Raw genomic sequence first — 22,944 nt, forward strand, 5'->3', positions numbered from 1 at the left:
GCCCACTTCTGCTTCATGTTTTCGTATGGATTAGTGTCTGTGTATTGATACTTTTGATAACCCTGGTGCAGTTGTATGCGGTCACAACAGGAGCTCGGGGGAATAATTAAGACGGATAGTGGGAAAATGTCTGTAAAATATATTGTGCAAACACTCGACTTGCAAACGATGGATTATAGGCTTAACTCTGCAGTGCTTTTAATCTCACACCAACAACAACAATTATATCATCCACAAAGTCCAGGAAGTGTTTACAGCTGCTTAGTTTCAGTACTTGTCTATCTCCACTGAGACGTGTAGTTGTTCAAGTTGAATGTCTATACTGGGGGATGTCAAAGAAACAACATCTCATGGGGACAAGCCAGTGCAGGATCGAGCTAGAAAAAGAAAAAGAACAGTAGTAGTAGGATGTAATAAAGTCATGTTTCAGTGTCTGTAAATGTGTCCCACTGTCACAAAACCCGTAACAGGACAACATAAAAATATGTATTTGTATCTTAGCAGTTATCTTTAACTTTTTACCATTCAAGCTTCAGTTTCATTGTGACATTACATTCAGTTCCTTTTATGTTGTGCATTGTGTACAGATGTGTAAATAATTGCCTCCTCGAGTTTTGAGCACGCCGATCGTTTAAATTTAGCGTGATGAGATTTAGAAGTGGAAATGACCATTTTTTAAATTACTTCCATCAAGTGGGAGCCACCATCTAAACCATCTAGTATAGCTATTGCTCATTAGGGCAGCCATCCGTGATAAGATCAAATGACACCCAATTTATTTTCTCGATTAAGGCGGAGGATGGAGTGTAAACCCCACCTGTCAGGCCCGTCCGGCGAGAGAGGCATCCCCTGGTGAGGCCAAAGCACCACTGTTCCAGATGACTTACTGTGCTGTCAGCGGAGGCCATCTGAGGCGGCCATTTTGAATGAGAGCTGACAAGAATGGTAAGGATGTTTCCACAAGAGAGGGACAGTCCATGTGTTTAAAACTGAAATGTCAGGCATATTTTCTGTGTACTGTCACTAATTCCACTCATTTATTCATAAATGTTCTACCTTTTGTTCCCGTTAGGGGTCGTGGTTGACTGAAGCCTAGTGACTTTGGGCATTAGGCGGGGCACACCCTGGACAGGGGCCAGCTCGTTGCAGGGTTAACACATAGACATAGAGACACATGGACAAGCATTCAGTCTCACATTCATTCACGACGGGCAATTTAGAGTTGCCCATTTTCCCTCACACGTGCATGTCTTTGGACGATGAGAGGAAGCCGGGAGAGAACCCACGGTAACACGGGGAGGACAGGCAGACTCCACACAGAGAGATCATGTAATGTTGGTCTGGCCCGGGAATCAAACCCACAATCGCTTTTTTGAGAGGTGAGAGCGCTAACTGCTCTGCCACCGTGCCATTTTGTTTCTACGTTTAATTGTTGTGAAACCTTTCAGATATATACTAGGCCCTCGTGTAAGGGGACCAGATCAAATTAAAAACTGGGACACATCCGAGTTGGGATGGGTTGTAATAATAAAACTGTAAAAGACGTGTGTAATTTCATACTTTTTTATGCACTTGGTCCATTCATGGCTCATTCACACCTCTTTCACTGCTCAGTTGTGAGTCAGTATATGATCTGAGAGACTTCAATCACTGGAACTGAGTACATCTTGTGTGTTCTGGTTATGCTAAAGCCAGATTTTCTCTGTTTTGGCAAAAGAAACTACAATATAATTTTTTTATTGTTGTGGTCAAATGGTCAAAAACTGGGACAACTGGGACATGTCTTGTGTAAAACTTGGACATGTCATGGTTTTTAATGCATCTGCCAGGACATGGGACACCGGGCTCAAAACTGGGACTGTCCCGGATAAATGGGGACGTCTGCTCACCCAACCTACATGTGACATACTGTAGACCCTTCTGTAATAATTTGATAGAAGTAAACAGATTATTTATTTTTTTGATGACTACTTAACATTATCAAGTAAAATGATAGAAAAACTGAAATTGTTCAAAGAAGTTATATCCATTGAGCCATTAGAGTAAAGCATACCACACAATATAAACATCAAACACAAACATGTGCAGAGTTAATATATGTGAATAATTTACTCAACTCCGGTTCAACTAACCTGCCTATTGTATCCAGCTCTTTACACACATTTGGCCTACAATGTAAAAAACATGAAATTCTATACATTTTCAATCTTGGGTCAATAAAAGCCAAGCAGATTAACCAATATTCACAGGAAATAAGCGGTTAACTGTCCATAGGAATCCCCTGCTTCCATAATATCCAGAGACTCTGAGGAGCACCACATGAAGGAGAGATCCACTCATGGAGAGACAGTCTGTAGATGCGTCCAGGAGTCACATCCATTTGCAGATAGAGTTCAAGTCTGTAGAGCCAAAGTCCACTGGAGACAGAGAGAAAGATGGTGACCCAGGCAGGTGAGGGGCCATCACGGATACTGTTTTATTTTTGTATACAATAGGTTTGAATCCATTTTAAGTTTGACATATAAAAAAAACGTGCCCAGAATGATTATCCCCCTTCCTCCTGAGCTGGCATCAGTAGTTGTAGAGTCGTTTCCACAAAATAAATCTCCCTGTCCAGCCGCAGCACCCACGCTGGCGCCCACATGTGACCGCCCGGCCGAAAGGAAAGAGAAGGAGAAACTGAGAGCGCAGAGAGGACAAGCAGTATGTTTTCAAGTGCTTAATATCCTGTGGTTGATGGAAGGCACATCCACAAATCACAGGCTGCAGTAGTTTTTACACGAGCCACTGAGAGGGAGTGAGGTGAGGCTATGGTTGAAATCACAGCTATTCTACCCCACTCTAATAGACTATGGTAATGGGGATAGTTTCATAATGCAGCAAGACTTTCCAAATGTACCAAGTGCTAAAGTGCAAAATGATTCAGGTTAAATTGGGACTCTTAAACTATTGTGTGGTCACAAGAGGTCACTCCAGTCTCTATAATGGATAGAACAGGGCTATTCAGCCTGTAATTTTACTGAGAGACAGATTTTTCTGAAGGCTAAGCCGGGCCGGAGGTGCACAACACGCTACTGTAACAATATTGTGGGTCACACACAATATCCCCAACATTGTTCAATAAATTGAGTTAATACAGTAAAAATAACAGATTTTTGTGATAGATAACATACAAAAGGGTTTATCAATGTTGATTTGCCACATTGCCAAACCATAACTGAACCAGAATATGCTAGTTTTTTAATTGAAATCTTGTGCGGTGGGGCTTTGAATTTGTTAATAAAGGATCAGGATCTATAAGCCATGAAGTACAAAACCTTTATGCTGCCAGGTCCACTTTGGATAGAAAAAGTGTCCCATACATCCAAGTTTACAAAATATGACTTTCTTTATAATGGCAAAATCTAATTCTGGATCAAAAAGGCACCTGTTAAAATAAACATACTGGTATTCATTAAGCAAATAGGGAAATCTACGCTCTAATTGGAGAAATAAATGACGTCGCCATAGCGCTGTACAATGCATTACAAAATATACTGTATCTTTTGAATAACCCCCAAAATTCTGCTGAAACAGGGATATATTTTTCATTATCTCCACTTTTTTAACTGCTCTTTTGTCTGTAAAATATATGTGTTGTTTTAGTTTTTTACCCTCTTTTGACTTTGTCTAATGACCGAAGAAATAAACTTAACAACTAACCAACCATTGCATTGTGTTTATCTAGACTTTCTTTATCATTTGTGAGGCTTTAGTCTCATTGTCACTTCCTATAGACGCCCGTGTGCAATGATGTCATGTCTCCTTCTGTTTCCACATCACTGGGAACCATAGATAGCCTTGGATTCGGGCATGTGTACAGCTGCATATCTTTGTGAGCGGCATGTCAAGGCTCGTCGTCCAATCTGGCCTTTTGCCGTCGGGATTAGGTAGCCACAGAAAATAACAGCCCATCTATATACTCCAGCTCCCTTGGGCTTTTCACTTATTGTCACCAAATTGATGCACCTATTCCAGTTTTACAAGTTACATGAGGAAGCGTTACTGCGTGTGGCCTTCTCTTGAACTGACTTTACAGGAAGGAATGCAGAGGGCCATTGTGTGAAATAGGAACCTTACAAATCTTTTTGACCCGAATCTCGACCCTGAGCAACTGATAACGCTGCACTGTACAATAAAGTCAACTTCTCCTCTATTCCAGTCACTGAGATTTGAACTTCCTCTGTAGGAAACTGGTAGCGGTAAAATTATTATAAAATGTATAGTCATAGAGAGCGATTGTCTGACCAGAGAGGGTCCAAAAAGAAGATATACGGGGTTTAAAATGTGCTGCAATATTGTACGTGTCCAACTTTAACCATACATTAACTTCAGCTAAAGACAATTGAAAGGTGGCTAAACAGGAAACAAGGAATCAGCCAGGTTTTTAAAGTTTCAGTAAAATAAAATTAATTAGCTTGCTTCATATTGATTCTTTCTTGTTCCTGTTTATTTTTTAAATGTATAACTATATCTTAGTAATGGCTTAACTCTTGTTTCAAAGTTTAAACCAGGTCCAAACCATGACAAAGCAAGTTGTAAAGCCTTAAGACCAAATATAAACCAGGACAACACTAGGAGGGCTTTCACATTTCATATTGTCTATTTGAGCAGTTTGTTACACCTATAAGTCAAACAATAGGGCATTCGCACACGCACGCACGCACACGCACTCCACATAAAAATGTTTCTAAAGTGTCACTAGTTGTACTTGCATCACCCTTCTTGCTCATATTTCAGTCATGCCCTTCCCTCCAGTGACACTGAGACCTCAATCTGCTCACTCTTGCTTTTATAGGGGGTATATTGAAGACCCAGGCAAGCAGAGCAAATGGCAAAAAGATAGCAGCCATAAAAGTTAGATGATACTTCCTTTACTCTAATAGCCAGCAGCACCAAAAATGTGTGTCTATGCCGAAGGTTTTATAAGATAAGATAAGATAAGATAAGATAAGATATTCCTTTATTGTCCCACATGGGGAAATTTCATTGGTGCAACGCAGGTAGATACAGAGATAGATACAGAAGAACAGATCACTTATAGGAAGTCTGAAAAACACTTTCAGTAGAAGATCTCCTATAAATAAATAAAAACTCCCATAGACAAATAAATAAATAAATACCATTGCATGTGATCCCGACACTAATTGCACATGAATATGTGTCACGACAGCACATAGATTGCACATGAATTTCACAGTAATTGCACATGAATTGCACATGAATTCCAACAGCAATTGCACATATGACAGAATTGCACATCAGTATTAGGTTAGGTCAGTATTGCGAGTGTTCAGTACTAACAGTTTTTGTTATAAAGTCTGACAGCAGCAGGAAGGAAAGACCTACGGAACCTTTCCTTCACACATCGAGGGTGGATCAGTCTCTCACTGAAGTTGCTCTCCAGAGCGGAGAGAGTGTCCTGCAGGGGGTGACACTCATGGTCCAGCATAGATGTGAATCTAGCCAGGACCCTCCTGTCCCCCACCTCCTGCACCGAGTCCAGAGCACAGCCCAGGACGGAGCTGGACTTCTTGATGACTCTGTCCAGCTTCCTCCTCTCCCTCTCTGTGATGCTACTGCTCCAGCAGGCCACACCGTACAGGAGGGCTGATGCCACCACAGAGTCGTAGAAGGTCTTCAGGAGTGGCCCTGTCACTCCAAAAGACCTGAGTCTCCTCAGGAGGTAGAGCCGACTCTGGCTCTTCCTGTACAGTGCATCTGTGTTATGAGTCCAGTCCAGTTTGTGGTTCAGATGAACACCCAGGTACTTGTAGGAGTCCACTCTCTCAATGTCCCGTCAATGTCCCTGGATGTTCACTGGTGAGGGGGCAGTGGGGTGGCGTCTGCGGAAATCCACCACCATCTCCTTGGTCTTCCCCGCGTTGATGAGGAGGTGGTTCCGCTGACACCAGTCCACAAAGTCCTGCGCCAGTCCTCTGTACTCCGCGTCATCGTCGTCCGTGATGAGTCCGATGATGGCAGAGTCGTCAGAGAACTTCTGCAGGACACAGCTGTCCGTGTCATGTCTGAAGTCTGCAGTGTAAAGGGTGAAGAGAAAGGGCGCGAGGACAGTGCCCTGGGGCGCCCCCACACTGCAGATCCGAGTGTCAGACACACAGTCCCGTGCTCTCACAAACTGGGGTCGGTCTGTGAGGTAGTCCAGGATCCACTCTGCCAGGTCATACTCCACACCAGCCGTCTCCAGCTTGTCCCTCAGGAGCAGCGGCTGGATGGTGTTGAAGGCGCTGGAAAGATCGAAGTACAGAATCCTCACAGAGCTGCCAGGCTTTTCCAGGTGAGAGAGAGAGCGGTGCAGCAGGGAGATGACAGCGTCCTCCACTCCGATGCCAGACCGATATGCAAACTGCAGCGGGTCCATGGCTGAGCTCACGGTGGAGCGGAGGTGGTCCAGGACTAGCCGCTCCAGTGTCTTCATCAGGTGGGAAGTGAGAGCCACTGGCCTGAAGCTGTTGAGGTCTTTGGGGTGCGGTGTCTTAGGCACAGGTACCAGACAGGAGGTCTTCCAGACCTGTGGTACCACCCTCAGCTTCAGGCTCATGTTGCAGACATGCTCCACAACTCCACACAGTTCATCTGCGCAGGACTTAAGGAGCCTGGGGCTGATGCCGTCAGGTCCTGCTGCCTTCCTCACTTTAATCCTCTTCAGCTCACTCCTCACCTGTGCTGCTGTGACAGTCAGTGGTTGGCAGGGGGACCGTGTGCTGGGGGGATGGGTGAGTCCAGGCGAAGTGGGGAGCTGATGGGTCCGGGGCAGATAAGCGAAGAGGAACAGATGCAGGGCATTGTCCAGCTGTGGAAGAGGGAGCATGCAGCTGTGCAGGGGGAGGGGCGGGTGACCGATCAAACCTCAAGAAGTGAGCATTTAAATCATTCACCCACTGTAGATCCCCCTCTGTCTGGGCAGGGGGGATTTTGAAGCCCGAGATGGTTTTCAGGCTCCTCCACACTCCCTGAATGTTCTTTTGCTGCAGCTGCTCCTCCATCCTCCTCTTATGCTTGTATAACCCATACAATATAAATATGTAAAATAAATACTCTTAATATGAACTGCAGTCGTTATTGTCCACAGTGATAGGTTAAATAAATAATAAATATAATATGTGTAAGCGACCAATAGGATTCTGCAATAACAACACTGCAAAATGTAATAGCCTTAGGTAAACTGCCTTGAGATCATAATATTAATCTGGATTTGAGTAATATAGTAAGAATTAGTCTATATGACATGATTTTCTCTGGTTTCAATACATTTGTAATTGGTTACAATATATAATATAAATAATAGATGCCAAAATGTCATAAAATCTTGTCAAAATTAATGCACATTATTGTTCAAGTAATAATGCTTTTATAGTCCAAAAGCATATTAGATTATTTAGATGACACCTCTTTTAGTCTGTTCCCTGTACTAAAACTATTGAAATAACCCACTATAATCATTATAATAAAGTATGTTTATTGGTTGAAATGATTCGAATGGCACAGTGTGAGGAGGGACTTACGCACGAGCCTGTCACCCGCGCGCGTGCTCACAGTGCAAGGAAAGTTCGCGAGTTCATGTGAAAATATGGACCAGAGAGAGACAGAGAAATGCTCTTGTGTCTCCCGTCTCCTCACGAGGACGTGTGCGCCTGTCCTCCGGCCGCTGCGCTAGACTGCAAAGCCATTATGCGCCTAATGCGCCTGATGCGCCTGACGCGACCTGCGGATTCATAAAACTTGGAAGTCCCGCCCACCTGACATCCAGCTGCCGGTGTTTACGAAAAGTCACGGCTCGCGGCGTGGAGCTCGCGGCGGCGGCGGCACGGAGCCACGAGCGGCACCTCCACCTCCGGGAACATGGCACACGCCACACGCCGCAGCAGCGGCAGCGAGCACCAGGAAGAGGCTCCGACCACCGCGCGATGAGCTCGACCTGCGCTTCTCTCATCACGGATTCATCTGACCAAACCACAAGCTTCTAGTGCCTTTTGCTTTTCTTTTTCTTTTTTCGACTTCGAACTTTGACCAGAAGGAAGTGGGTTTTATTTGTATTTTTGGATTCACCTTCCACTTTGTTAAAGCAATGTCGAGGCGTAAAAGGCGCAACCTCCACTTGGATTGTTAGTACACGAGCAGCAGAGCCGCGCTGCTGGTGGCGTGACCGGGACGACACGGACATGGAGAGCCTCTCCGAGAACCCCACGCGGGCTTCGGAATACCTCAAGGAGCTGAACAAGATCATCGAGACGCAGCAGGAGTTGTTGGAGCGGCAGAGGGGCCGGATCGAGGAGCTGGAGCAGCAAGTGTCCGACTTGTGCACTGAGAACGTGTGTTTGAAGGAGCAGTACCAGCGGCACCTGGCAACATGCAGGCTGCAGCCGGGCAACAGCCTGAGCGCCCTGGGGGCCATCAAGGAGCACCTCAAGGAGCACCTCACACACAAGTAAGAGCCTCTGCCCTGTGAGCTGCACTCTGCTCATGTCATGACTGTTGCTCTGTGTCATGTTGTCTCATTGTGTCCATGATGGCACTGAGCCAACACCTGTCATAACTTTATGTACAACAAACCAGCTCAAAATACTCACATATTTATAAAAGAACATATTATTTTATCCTCCCTTTTAAATAACAATCAGCCGCCTACATTAAGCAGATACAACTTTTTTCTCCGCCTTCCCCACTCTCCCCAACTAGTCTGGATATCTTACAAATACTGAGGTCTATAATTCCATTCAGTTAACATGATCTGCTTTGTAAACTAAAACCTATACTTTATTATTTAATTGATTAGTTTTCCTAGTTTCCCCTGCCTTGAGAATCATTAAACATGCTAATTCCCTCAGACTTTGTAACTGCCATTTGTTTGTTTTGCACAGACGTACATGTTCAGCTTCCTATATATTTCCCCCTCTTTTAATATAATCAAACAGACTGTACATCAGCAGGAATCATTGTGCATCAAGTACTTTGATTCTCTTCCATTCTGCTCTGTCATCTTTCTCCCATCTGTAACTTTAAACCCTACTTTTCCCTTACTTCTCCAGTACACGTCACCTATGATGTATGGCCTTAGCATTCCTCCCCATAACCTCTGGGACCATCCTGGATATAGATGCAGTTTTATTTTAGGAGTTGCATGTACCGGCTTAGCCCCTGGCTGTGTTGAATGTACAGGACAGACTGGTACATCAGGAGTGCAGCGTTAAAGACCTTCACACAGGGATATAGGGGACTCTGGGGATTAGCCACTAACCTCTCCAGCTTCACACTCCACTGGTCAAATCTTAAAAAATGTCCCGGGATGTAGACACTTAACTCACTTGTGACAGTTTGGTACAATCCCATGGACGCGCTTGACCTTTGTGTCCGGGGGCCCCCGTTGGAGTCATGAATACTGGTGGCAGCAAATCAATAGAGATGAGGCACATACAGTATGTCTTTACTGGAGGAGGAGATTAGAACGTAGCGTAACCTTTGGAGTGCACCCTTAGTAAATCATATATGTAGCTGCGAATGGGATAGAAGTGACCGACATCTGTGTTTGATCACTGTCTGCTCCACATTATAGCACGTGTTATCAAGTTTCATTACTTTCTTACTTACATTATTAGAGAACTATATTTCATATGTCAGGGTGAAGTTTAAATAAAAGCCAACATGCTGCGTTTATGATGAGTATTATTCTATATTATCTATACCATGGGCTTCCTCTAAAATAGATATAGCAAAAGTGTAATGTCTAATAAATAATAAATTGTGTTCAAATTAAATCAAATGAATAATTTACATGGATATAAAGCGTGTGTTCTTAATCATTTCAATAGCGAGATTAGAGTCACAAAGACTTTACAGAACATTTTGTGTAGAGTTTGTGATGCAAGAAGCAGGTACAGCTGCTTAGGAATGATAATACTGAAAGATTATCAGTCACTCAATCTTTTAATATGCTTTAACTTTCAAGTAGGGCTGTAACTATTATTTTACTTATCAATTAATCTTGCATATATTCTTTTGATTCATTAATTAGTTGCTTGGATTGCGAAAGGCCTGTGCATGAGGATTTTCTAAACTTGACCCAGATGAAGCTAAAGTGTTCATTTTGGATGCCAATATCAATATAAAGGGTGTTTATTTGTATTTTTAGAGTTTGAATAGTCCATATAACGATCATCTTTTCTTTAAAAAAACATTTTTTTTTATTGATTTGTTACTGCCGTACTTTTATGCTTAGGATAAAACACAGGATTCCGTGGTGAATAGCACATCATCACATTCACATGTCTAACAGGAGGAAGCTGAAGTGCCTGAACAGAACCAGTGACAAGAGCCGGTCGGGCGATCTAACACAACTCCCTGCTGAGTCAAAGCTGCTGAGATAGAGCTCTGATACGGCTTGAAGCACAAAAATACTTAGCGGTACTTATTGGTTTGACACAGTAGTGGAAGAGTAAACAGGAACGCCCCAAATCTGTACACATCCAGTGCTGACAGTCTTTATTTTATATCACCAATGTACTTTCACATTTTCCACCCCAGGAGTGTAGTAGCAATAAACTGCATCCTGTTCCAACGACTTTGAGCATTTTTGACACAACTCCAGTGCCAGCTTCACCGACTGCCACGAGCTTTGTGATCAGCAACTAAACTTGTGTGAGGAAGAACTTTGGAGAAGTGAGCAGAGTGTTAAGGCAGTTTAGACTGGTGTTTTTAGACTTTAAACTGGCCCGAAATGTGTTATTTGATGGCACAACCGTGTGGTGGGAAAATGGGGGGAGAGAGAGAAAGAGAGAGGCGGGGAAATGAACCCACTACGTCGAGGTAATAGTAACCACACATGTGCAATGCCTCAAACCACTACGGCACAGCTCTGACTGGTCCATTCTTTATGACTGGTTGTATCCATTCTGTTTTATTTTCCTTTGTGCCCTTCCACTGTGTTATGGAATCTTTTTTAACATGATCTTTTTTTTCTTTTGAGAATTTTTGTCTTCTACTTCTAAAGGAGTTCTTGTTTTCAATCCAAAAAATATCAATTTGGTTTTCATGGTTGATGCAGATTGTTTAGAATCCAGATATCTGCTGATGGTTTGGCAGTCACGACCCCCAAAATAACAACCATTGGCAATTTGTGACCTCCAAACATAAAAAGCCGACTACCCCCAAAGTGATAAAGTAACCTCATGTCTAATGTTTGATTGTATTTGAGGATATAGACCTAGATAGATTACTTTGACAGGCCAAATAATATTCTACATGTATAACTGCATTTGAAGGGGGTCAAGGCTTGTTTAAGACTATTGATGATGGGGGTCATCTGTCATGGCCTCTGATGCCGCTGCGATATTAACCATATAACCAAATTCAAGAAAGCAAACTGAGCAGTTCCATGGACGTCTGGATGAACTGTGAATGTCAGGTGAAGGCAGAGTGTTTGTGTCTGATCAGGGCATGTGCAAGTGGACAACAAAAGAAAAGAAAAGGAAATAAAGGAAAGGTGCAAAAAGATGGCGGGTGGTGAGCTTGATCCCCCAGGTTTCAGAACCACTGTTACGGGCAGTAGGTCGGCCAAAATAAAATGAAATACTGGCATGTTTCAATATATTGGACTCTCTTTCATTAACTATACTTTTATTTCCTCATTTGTTGTGTGCTGTCATCCTCAGAAGACTCACGTGATGTTACGTGTCTTGTAGGCTGATTTTACAGGTCTTCCATCCTGGAGAGGAAGGACGACAGCGCCCTCCCTCGGTTTAGTGCACTGCTATGGGAACGTTTACGGATTTCTATGGCTTCTTTTATCCAGCAGTGGAGTTTGTTCATAGCAAGATTGCAGGCTTGGTTTGCTTTTGGCTTTATGGGCCGTGTGCATGTTCCTGAATAATGGATATAACTGTATCGAGTAGTTGTTTTCTACACTTATGTGGCCTAATTGAGTTTGAAAGCTTTGTGTGGTAAAGTGATCTATTACCGTCAATTATTGTCTATTAGTCTTCATCTGCTTGGATTTAAGTGAATTGTGGATAATACTGTAAATTATATATTTCTCTCTATTATGACATAAAACATAGCGAGGTACAATAAGAAAATGGAGCGTACAGTTGGAGATGGCGCCTGAGCTATTTAATTTGATTCATTTTGGATAATTTGGATAACTGCTATATCTCTATCCCGTTTAACAAGTTAGTACAATTCTTATGAGACTTTGACCACTTAATGAGCCAAAGATGCACACGCCGTCTCTTAGCTAACATCAAACAAGCATTACCATGGAAACAGCCTTTTATATCCAGCAAAAACATGAACAAAATACTTTGCTTTTGAGTCGTGGTTTTCTCCATCTTGTCAATGGGGGCCCACTTGATGTTTCCATGGCAACAAAAGGTCTTTGTGTTAGCCTTTAATCTACACAATCGCTCCCAAAATAATGTCGATTTGCCTGTTCGATAAATCTGAAGGTTGCTTTGTTTGTTTGTTTGTTTGTTTGTTTGTTTGTATCTCTGTCTCTATAGGCGTCCAGACAAACAGACACCGCGTTGGCAGGCTGTATTTAATGCGTAGACAGAAATCCCCAGTCTAGTCCCAACCCGGAGACTCGTCGTAGCTTTGGGGCAGAGCGTTACCTGCCGAGTTCACGCTGAGAGTTTTATTGGAGTAGAAAAATATGACACGTTTTTCCCCCTGCAACTTGTTTAATCACAGCCCCAGGTGAGCGGTGGCCATTTGTAGGTTCATGTTTATTTGATCCTTCTGAATAATCTGTATTACAATATATATTTGCTTTTCATATCTATTTCTGCCATACATATTTTGATTTTGAGACGAAGATTAGAGTCTAGATCTGAACCTTAATGATATCCAAATGAGAAAGACGTACATAACATTTAGGAAACATTAGTATGAAAGATTGAAGTCGGGCATTTGTCATGAGAGAGTTTATCAAATGTGTAATTTACAATAAAGAAGTTGTGCCATTCCTGAGAGGATTTTAGCGCATTATAATGAGATGTTTTGGATACAAAGCTGAAGTCGTTTGCATATATTCAATTTGCTTGTCGTCTGAATAGAAGTGGTCAGTGCATTTATTATTACTGTGAATGTTGTTTTTCAATCCGTGCAGCATTTTAACATTGGCTGTGTGGTTTATAATAGCAAAAAAAGGCTCAAAAACCTGCAAAAATAGCAGATTCATATAAAAACATGGTACAAACAAGGGTATGAAGTGACACTTTTTGCACATGACGATAACTTCCCTGTCCTTTCACATTTAAGGACACATTTTGGCACAAATCGGCATCGTCAAATACCCCAGAATTCACAACACTACAGCAGATACAATTGGGCCTATTGCAGTAGACAGGGAAAAGCTCTTCTTATGGCGCCTGTTGGACTGACGGCTACTGCATCACTTTTCCCGTAATGATACATGGCGTGACAGTCGGTTATTGGAAACTTTTAACCTGTGTTGTTTCCCCCCCTCCCCCCGTCTACAAAGAACAGAGAGGAAGTGCAGGAAATGTGATGCTCAGCTGATAGTGGACGGATGGTGCCAAGTCAACACTTTTCTCTGTTAATGTCCAAGGCCCTTTCTCTTCTTTACTCGCGCTCTCTCTCGCTTTCTAAGGGTGTCCGTGTATAAAGCCAGCCGTGTAAAGATATTGGAAATCGCCTGGCTGCTCACTGACCCTAATGTGGATCCATAAACTCCTTCCCCTCCCGGTGATTAACCGTAAGGCGCATTAAAGCAACCTCGGTGTCCTAGTCAATCTCTGCAAAAAAAAACACTAACCCTGAAAAGGAACCCCTGTGTCTTTCTTGAGCTGTTCTAATGGTGGATTACAAGTTGCCAGCGTATGTATCACGTTTCTAAGATTTGATGACTCCTAAAGTGTCAGCCCTTTACCCCACGCCGTTTATGCTGACCATATGCAGTTCCCATCCAGCGCTTTCCTCTAATAGTGTTTGTTTCTAAAGGCGCGTTCATGGGTTACTCGTATCCCACGTGCTCTTGGCTGAATGAGATGACGAGACGTTTTGCCAGTGGGTCGCGAAGCACATTGCTGATAAACGACCCCTTCGCAGTCAGTTGGCTCAAGAGTTGCAACGCAAAACATCTGCGCCGCCGCAACGAAATTCTCCTCCGTTTCCAAATGTGTTTGTGCAGTTTGGAAAATGTCTGGAGCGGTTGAAGTGACAGTTTTTTTTCGTTTTTATCGGAGGAGATATGAAGGTGTCCATTGGGGTTGCAGGCAGAGTTGTGTAATTTCCTTTCTTATCTCGAAGTCCGTGAAAGTATCTGGCAGGCCCGCATTTAGCATTCAGACCTCGTCGTAGACCCAGGGTAGGTGATTGAGTGTAAACAATAATGGAGATGCTGACTTGATTGCAATGGGAGATAATGTCCTCAAACTCCACACGGCAAACGAGCAGATTTACTTTTTCATGTAAGTAAGTGTAAGTGCTGGCGTCTTTTTACACTTTTTATTATTATTTGAGGTTTGAAAATCTAGGGTATGTTCTGTGAAGTTTGTATAAATCGTATCCTGTGCCAAGTTATTCAGGTTTTGTGTTGTGCGAGTGGTGAGGGTTGAAGTAGAAGAGGGAGATATATCAAAAAAATTATATTATCGCAATTGAGTAGCTATGCAACATTTTTATTGTCCATAAAAAAAGCGATAAAAAATGACCTCAAAATGAGTCTGAAATGTCTTGTGTAATTTCCCAAATAGAGTATAAAGTCATATTTCTTCCCTTTTGCGGTCAATTTTATGGTCCAGTCACATTTTGTGCAATATTTTAACCAACCAAGATAAAACGACTCTCATCCAAGAGTCATTCTCAATCTGCGAATCGAGTCTGGGAACTCGGGTTTTATATCCTGCCAACCGGGCGGGACCTCCTGATGAAGGGAGTTTTTGGTTTCACTTGAGACTCCTCATCTTTGTTTACCATCAGCCCTGTACTGAGCTATCTACATCTTATTGTAACCTGACGGTCGCTCCCTCCTCACTGAGTTTCCGATTAGCATCAGAATGCACTGGGCATCTCACGCTCCAGGATTTCAAAACACTATTATATACATTATATCTGTTATATCTTAAACCTCCATTTTGGTTTGAAGAAGAATTCTCTTTTTTAACAAAGATTGCCTCCTTAACTCTTCTTTCAAACCATCTTTTCTCCCTGCTTAGAATCTTCACCTCACTGTGTTTGATAGAGTGGTTTGTGGCTTTAAGATGAAGATGCACAGCGCTCTGGGGTCCTGAATTTGTATGTCTTCTGTGTTGATAAAGCCTCTTGTCAAGTGGCTGTTTAATCTCACCTATTTACTGTTCCATACAGTCACTGCATTTATAGAATACACTACATAGCTCTGTTTTTGTGTCGGCATTTTGCCCTTAGGGTGAACCAGTTTTTGTCTTAAAGTGTTGCCTGGTTTGAGATAAACAGGAATTTCGTGTTGCCTAAAAATTCTTAGTAGTTTTTCCGACAGTCTCGAGAGGTATATATTTTCAAATCAAGAAATCAAACATTCTCTTGAATAAAAAATAACGCAGGCAAGGACTGAAGGGCCTATGAGACGGCGTCTTGTCTCAGGCAGAAAAAGACTCTCCAAAGAGATCAACATTTGTCGGAAAAACGGCAAAGAATCTTTAGGACATCTGAACATCAATATAATGCAAAACAAATATTGAGCTATTCATTTTTGTCGCTAAATATGAGTGGAGATGCTGTTGGTGCAGAATGGCAGCCACTCTCCCAGGGCAGATGCGGCCATAGAAGGAGCTTGCCATCGTCGAGTTTGGGGCGTGAACGATTATCGAGCTTGTAAAGTGCAATAGCTCATCTTTAATGTTCGCTGGCCAAACTAATTAGTGATTCTTTATCCTCCCCAACTCTTTAAATATATGATTAAATGTGTAGTTGTTGTGGCAAATGTAGCGGATGACCTATTAATATTGATACATGGAAGAGACACTCATCCATCTTCCCCTGAGTTGGCATCAATACCCTTATGTTCACATCCCACGCAGTTCAAATTTCACTTACATTTCAGAAAAAGTTTATTGCCATTGAAAACAGTTTGCAAACATAGGAACATGTCTCGGCGTTAGATGCAACATAAAACAATGAATAATAAAACAATAATAATAGCAACATCTATAGAGTCAAATATGGCATACATAAATGAAGAATTTACTTGGGTACAAAATAAACCTGTCTCGGTTTTGTACTGAAAACACCAGGGCATCAGTCTGCGGCGCCATCTTGGATTATTATGTTCAAACACTTGCTTACACGTTTATTTATTAGCCTTAAATTATGCATTAAAGCATGAGTAAAGACACCTAATCTTAAGCGTTAAATATTGTTGGATGATGATGTCACAACTCTGGGACTCTCTGCGTTAATACTTTAATTGAGCTAATATGGCCCTGCTCGCCTTGAACCTGTGCCAAGTCTACACGTCTGAAAGCAGGAAGTGTGCCAGAGCAAAGTTTACATCTCTAAAGAGCTGTGAAAGCAGAAAAACACCAGCATACATCCTGTAAATCCATATTCGGTGGGAGTTAACATTGTCAAACAGGATCATCTGATACACAAACAAGTCTTTCAGTGTGGCAGGATTTTGTATTTAAAAATGCTAAACATATTATCAGCCACATGTTTACTTTTAACACTGTAGATAAGCTGAGTAAAGTCTGACCTCCAATGGTAAAACAGTAAGTATAAGTACATTTTATCTATAGAGCGCTTCACAGATTAAAATAACAACAAAGTATAAACCGTAATAAAATACAAATGCAATGGCTAAGAAGAATCATAGGAAGCAATAATTATCTGTAGTAATCTTAAATAAGTAACAGTAGAAGTAGTAATAGCAATATCAAAATACTGTAATAGTAATTTAATAGTTAGTGCAAGTATAGAAGCATTTGAAGTACCAGCCTTCCTGATTAATCAACTATTCGACTTCAACAAACGTCAGTGACTTAGTTGACCAAAATTTGTATTAATCAACTAATTATTTTATTAGGATTTATATGGACCACAGCAAAAAGGAGAAGGCATGAGTTGGCTGGGAATGAACTGAGATTTGAGTCTTCCTTTTTGCACAAATATGCAATTTACTAGTATTTTTCTATGGGTCAAATACATGGTCAGATATGGATTAGATAATAGATGTAGAGGTTTGAGAAATTGATCTTATTTCAGTGACAAATCGATGTACAGTGCACTAGTAAGAGTAACACAAAGTAACACAAATGTATCAGAAACGACATTAACACATGGGCAATGAATTAGAAATATTTATTGTAAAAATATTGTGAATGTTGTTTTTGTGTATCGTTTATAGTAAAATGTAAGTAAAATAATGTATCAGGAAAAAAAGCTATATTGACCTTTAACAATAAGGGTATGGTCATATTTTTGCATTTTCATTTTATAGACATTTCACATTTTTCTGATCATCACACCTCAATTAATATGTTTAAAGACATGTTTTACCACATTTTCTGTTGGGTTGACAATAGTCTGAATATTATTATCGGCACAAATCATTTTTGTCAATATTACCCCTTTCTAGTACAAATATTGGCAAGTAGCATGTCATATGTATTAAACGATGCACTACTCTTCCCTCTTCTCTTCATTTTTATCCCGATAAATGTTACGTTGCTCAATAAATTGATGCAATTGAACAGGTCTTTCAGCCCCTAAACTACCACTAATGACACTAAATAGAGAGTCACTGATCTGACTTTGATCTGCACTTATTGACATCCATGGCCTGGATTTATTGCAGAAGTCAAACGCCACCTTGTGCTGGGCTGGATTCAAGCCCGTGGATAAGGCCACATGCATAACTTTGTGAGTGAAGGAGATTTACGGTGTTTAAGTAGCTCCGTACGCTGTCATGTGGGCTGGCCATTTCTGCTGAGTAACTAATGGACAGTCGTTGCCATACAGTGAGTGGTAATGTCGTCTTTTATTGGATTGTCGGTCACATCATGTTATGTCTGTTCATGTCTACAGAGTGTCACTGGAGCATCAGCTGAGTTTGCAGAGACGTGCCCTTTCAAACAGGAAGTGTGTGTTTATCCCTCCGCTCACACTGCAATGGCCATTCTGTCCTTCGGCAAGACACTTCACTTTACCTGCACGAATATTTATTTGTTGGGTGGCTGGAGACGGTGCGCTTTTAAGTTTTCAGGGCAGCTGTGGCTTTGAGTTGTCAATAAATCAATACTTATACACATCGAAATTGGCAAACTAACATTCAAGAAGGTATTGATTGATATTGAGAAACACTTGCATCAATAGTTGGATCGATCCTGTCTTTTATCATTATCAGAACTAGTGTAAGACCACATGGGAAGGGTAATATTTAAGTGTTGTGTGCTGAATAAAAAGTACTTTCAAATACATTTTAAGCCTTATTAATCAGAACTTTCAAGGGGAATAATGCATATCTAAATTATATAAAAGTGTTTTACCCAAAAGTATTAACAATTTGGACAGCCACTTTACTATATTATATACAAATAAATAGGAAAGAGAGGGTAATTTTGTATGAATAGGAAGATATATGTACATCTCACTGGAGAAATACAAAATCACATGTTTTGGGAAAAAGTGTCAGACGTCTTTTCATAACACCATGTCCAAGTGCAGTTGGAGGCAAACCATTACCATGTTTTTTGTGACTGTGCTGCTGCTCAGAGGTACTGGACTGAGATCAATAAAGCGCTGCAGACTCTGGATTCAGAACTATGCATTTGGGCCTTAAAACTCCTGCCAAGAGCATACTCCTATCGGCAGAGAAAAAGGGCCTCACAAAAAAAAATTATGAGTGTAATTATCATGGACATTCGCATAATGGAGAAAATTACCTTCAAACTCAATCTGAAAATAGAAAAGGACTTCCGACTGGGTGGGACAGATATGCCGTATTGAACATGTAATACTATTTGGATGCGTTTGTGTGAATTCTATGTTTTCTTTATGTGTCATGTTCTTTGCGTTGTTCTGTTTAATATGCGTTATATGTCAAACTCTGAAAAAGATAAATATAAAAGTACTTTCAATTGCTTAAAAAACATGGTAACTGTGGTATTGAAATGGGTATCAAACCTTTTCCTCACAGTATAATGTTAGCGTTAGGATTAATATGAGACGAACCAACACGAACAATTTACAATTTACAATTATTCACTGTTGTTGGCACTGTGACAAAACAACATTAAAATGCTTAATTTGTGTTCTTTCACAAGTCTAGATTTATGAAATCAAAACATATTGTCACATAAACGGCCAGATAAGAAAATACTTTACTTGCTAAAAGGCAAAATAAATGTCTAGATTGAACTGAAATTACTAAATGTTGCTGCCTATAATTCTCACGATTATTATTTTTTAGTTATTTAGATTATAAAATGACCTGAATAATCACGATTACCGATTAACCCACTAATCTTGACAACCCTACTTACGATACTGTCAACGCAGATGTATGTTACCGCTGCTGAAGGTGACTGCAGGAGGAGATGAATAAATTATAAATAATTATAGGATATTATAGTGTTCTTACTTCTTCTAACTCGTATGTATAATGTTTTGTCACCCGAAACCTGCTCCAATTGTTCCACATGACAATATAAAAGAAGAAGAGCCCTTTTGTAAGCACATCACACCCATGTTATTCTTACACCTCAGCTCTTTGCTTGACTGACACCGCCATAAACTGCCCGCTGTAGCTCTTACCGCCGTAGCATGTGTTTTGGGAATCAGTGGGCACAAAATAATCATGATGTAGACCGCTGTTGCAGCTGTCCTGTCATTTGCCGGGCCGATCTGCTGAACAATCAGAGTGTCAAACAAAATTTACGAGCACTCACAAGTCTCCTTCCCCTCCACACACCCCTCTGATGAAAACCCCCCCCGCCGGATTAATGTCCGCACTGGGATGATTTGCATTCGAGTACAGCCATAAATCTCCACGAATGTCCGGAGACATTTTACTACGCTCACCAAAATTCTCCGTCGTCGTCTATCATTATGTGGCCGAAGCTGTGCGCTGACCCCCGTTGACTCCCATTAGACCAGTGTGGACAGAAGTTAGTGTCCTTTAGATGTGTCTCCTAAATGGAAATGATAATGATGTCTGTAATGAGGATGTGCAGGTGGAACCGGGAAACGGCACACAGCTGGGGGTGAGGCGGGACGGCGCAGTGGAACATGCCAGAATGTTCACTTTGCCAAGCTACAAATTTCTATCGGGAGTGAGAGTTTTAATGAGAAGGGGAACCTTTTTTTGGATGCAGAAAGTTGTTCTTGGGGATATTTTTTAATGATTTATAAAGATAGTTGGGTCTCATTTTTGCTTGTACAGTGTGGAGCAATGTGGAGCTTATTGGAGCCTTGATGTTTTAATATAATTTTTTAAACCCAAATAAAAAGAGCTGTTTTTCTCTTCATTGAACACCTTGATTTTTCTCCAATCGAGCACCTGTTTTGATCATCTCGAAACTTTATATATTGGACACATGATGCACTCTCTTATCCTTTTTTAATTGATACAACAATTGCTTTATTTTATTTCTCCCACTTCCAGTTGATGAAGTCAATTGTATGTGGTAATTTGGAGCAAACAAATGTAGGAGGCAAACAATAAAGGAAATTAATGCTTTTTCAGTTCAACATACAATATGACTTCTTCTAACAATGTTCTGTTCTATTTATCTGAAAACTATATTCCTTCAGCTTAACTGTTTCTGTGTCTTGTTTGTTTTTGGAACAGTTTCTTCCAGACAGCTTGACTGAACAAAACACAGCCAAAATCAAAATGAGATGAAAATAAAATTAAAATGAGATGAAAATGTCCAGTTCTGAAAAACTTGTAACAGTTTTGATTAAAAAAAAACTAAAACACAACAATATACTGTACTTTTCAGAACAAAATAAGTGCACTTTCAATACCAGCTCTGATAAAGCTTATGATAATTCTAAAACTGTCCGGGAAAGGTCAAATTTTGTCCAGTTTATGTTTATTCTTTTTTTAATATCTAGCTTCAATACTTTTGACAGTCCTAATTCCTATTAAAGAGAATCAACATTTAAACAGGATTGTATTAAATGCTGTGTAAAGGCAGTGCTGCAGTTTCTTTTACCTCTGTTTTATTGCATCTCTCTCACAGGCAAATAGAGAGTTGTCGATTTCCATATTTAGTTCATTCAAAGCTGATAAAGTCTTTGTTTTTGTGTGGGCTCGAGCCTTCAGGCCCATCTGAATCCTGGTCTTATGTCTCATTTTCATTTGTATCCACATGTGGAGTGACAGGTGGAATATCTGCTCCATCTCGGGGCTCAGTGCTGGTGAATTGGCTTCAAGGTTGAATCTACTCAATGTGAATTTCCATGACAACGAGCTTGGCGGCGTTTGCATTTTATCAGCGCTCGGTAATGTGTAGCATGTGTAGCGATACGCGGGTGGTAAAGAGAGTTCTGTCTTAACAAGGAAAGGTAATGAAACAATTAGTCGACATCATATTGAAATTTGCCCCGGGCTGAATTGGTTTGCTGTTATCTTCATAGACAATAGTGTGTGAGTCGCTTACAGCAACACAAGTCATGCTTTGCTCTTTATGTTTCCCATTAGAATACCAATCAACCTAATATGAATATGAGTTGGGTAGTGATATTGGCTACTATGACATGGCAAGACGAGTTTATTTGTAGAGCACAAGGCAATTTAAAGTGCTTCACACGACATGAAAAAAACCCAGTTAAAATCACAACACACAAGAGAAAAGAGCAGATACAATCCTTTCAGTCATATGCGCAGCTTAACAAAATATTTTTTATCCTAGATTTGAACATTGTCAGTGTAGAGGCCTGTCTCACATGGCCATCAAAATAATTACAATTATTACATTATAGAACCGAAAAAGTTCTCTTGTAAAGTACGTAATCTTTCCCAATCACTTAATCACTTTTCCTTTCAGTTGATCATTGACTTTACATTATTATTTCTTTTATGTCCATATTGTGTAACACATTCAGAACCTGGTGTTTGTGTTTATGTGTGTGCATATTGTTTCCACATTGAACCAATTAGACGACTTGCGGCTGTCAAAAGCAGGTGATGCAGCAGTTGAATCGAAAGCAATTTGTAGCTGTGTAGCTGTGTACCTGCGGCGCGCGTTTGAAAGGCTGCTCCGTTCTGTGCCAAGTGGGAGTGGAATCTGTGGCTGGTTTCTGAGGCTGACTCAACACATCTACATGAGAGAATCCTGCAGCCGATTCATCAGAGCTGGTCTGACACAGCTTCCACAGCTGCCACATCTGACACCACCAGATACAAAAACATAAAGAGGAATATGTTACCTTGTGTTTCATGAGCAAAAACATCATACAAATCAATGGCACATAACTGACTGTGTCCACCCTTCTATACTCTAGTGTATTCAAACCAAATCATCTCGTCCATAGCACGTTGAACAAACCCTTATGCGTAACACTGACCTTTCTGGTTCTGAAGCACCTCTGCTCAGAGGCGTTTGGGGTAATGCGTTGTTCTGCTCTGTTGCCCTCTCTGCTGTTCTCTCTAAACTTTATTAGAAATCCCAGGAGCAGAGCTAAATCCTGCCAATATGTTCAGGAATGCAGTCGGAATGAGCTTTCAAAGTATTCAACAGAAATGGACTGTCACCTCAGAGTTGACTCGAGGGCAACGGGTTTATTGATAAGCTTATAGATCTACAGTTTCAGGGTTGTATTGTTATGCACGAGGGAGGACCCAGGTTTGACCGCTTGAGACATAAATGCTTTAGTTTACTCCTCCCTCCATTGTTAGAGTTGTGTAACCTGGTATTTTGCAAGGCAAAGCAGCGGCTCAGA

The 22,944-nt window shown here is 41.1% G+C and overlaps 1 protein-coding gene across 1 annotated transcript in view; it reads left to right on the plus strand.

Moving 5' to 3' along the window:
- The first annotated feature begins 8,214 nt into the window (after positions 1-8,214).
- The window catches only part of iqsec1a (IQ motif and Sec7 domain ArfGEF 1a), a 143,924-nt gene continuing 129,194 nt past the window's right edge, over positions 8,215-22,944 (plus strand). The window contains exon 1 of the mRNA XM_072448940.1: positions 8,215-8,473. Coding sequence (XP_072305041.1) covers positions 8,223-8,473 — 251 coding nt within the window. The 5' untranslated portion in view covers positions 8,215-8,222. The remainder of the gene's footprint in view (positions 8,474-22,944) is intronic.

The sequence above is a fragment of the Eucyclogobius newberryi genome, unplaced genomic scaffold, assembly GCF_026437365.1.
Source record: "Eucyclogobius newberryi isolate DKJ021-1_F unplaced genomic scaffold, fEucNew1.0.hap1 SCAF_17, whole genome shotgun sequence".
In the NCBI taxonomy this organism is placed as follows: domain Eukaryota; kingdom Metazoa; phylum Chordata; class Actinopteri; order Gobiiformes; family Gobiidae; genus Eucyclogobius; species Eucyclogobius newberryi.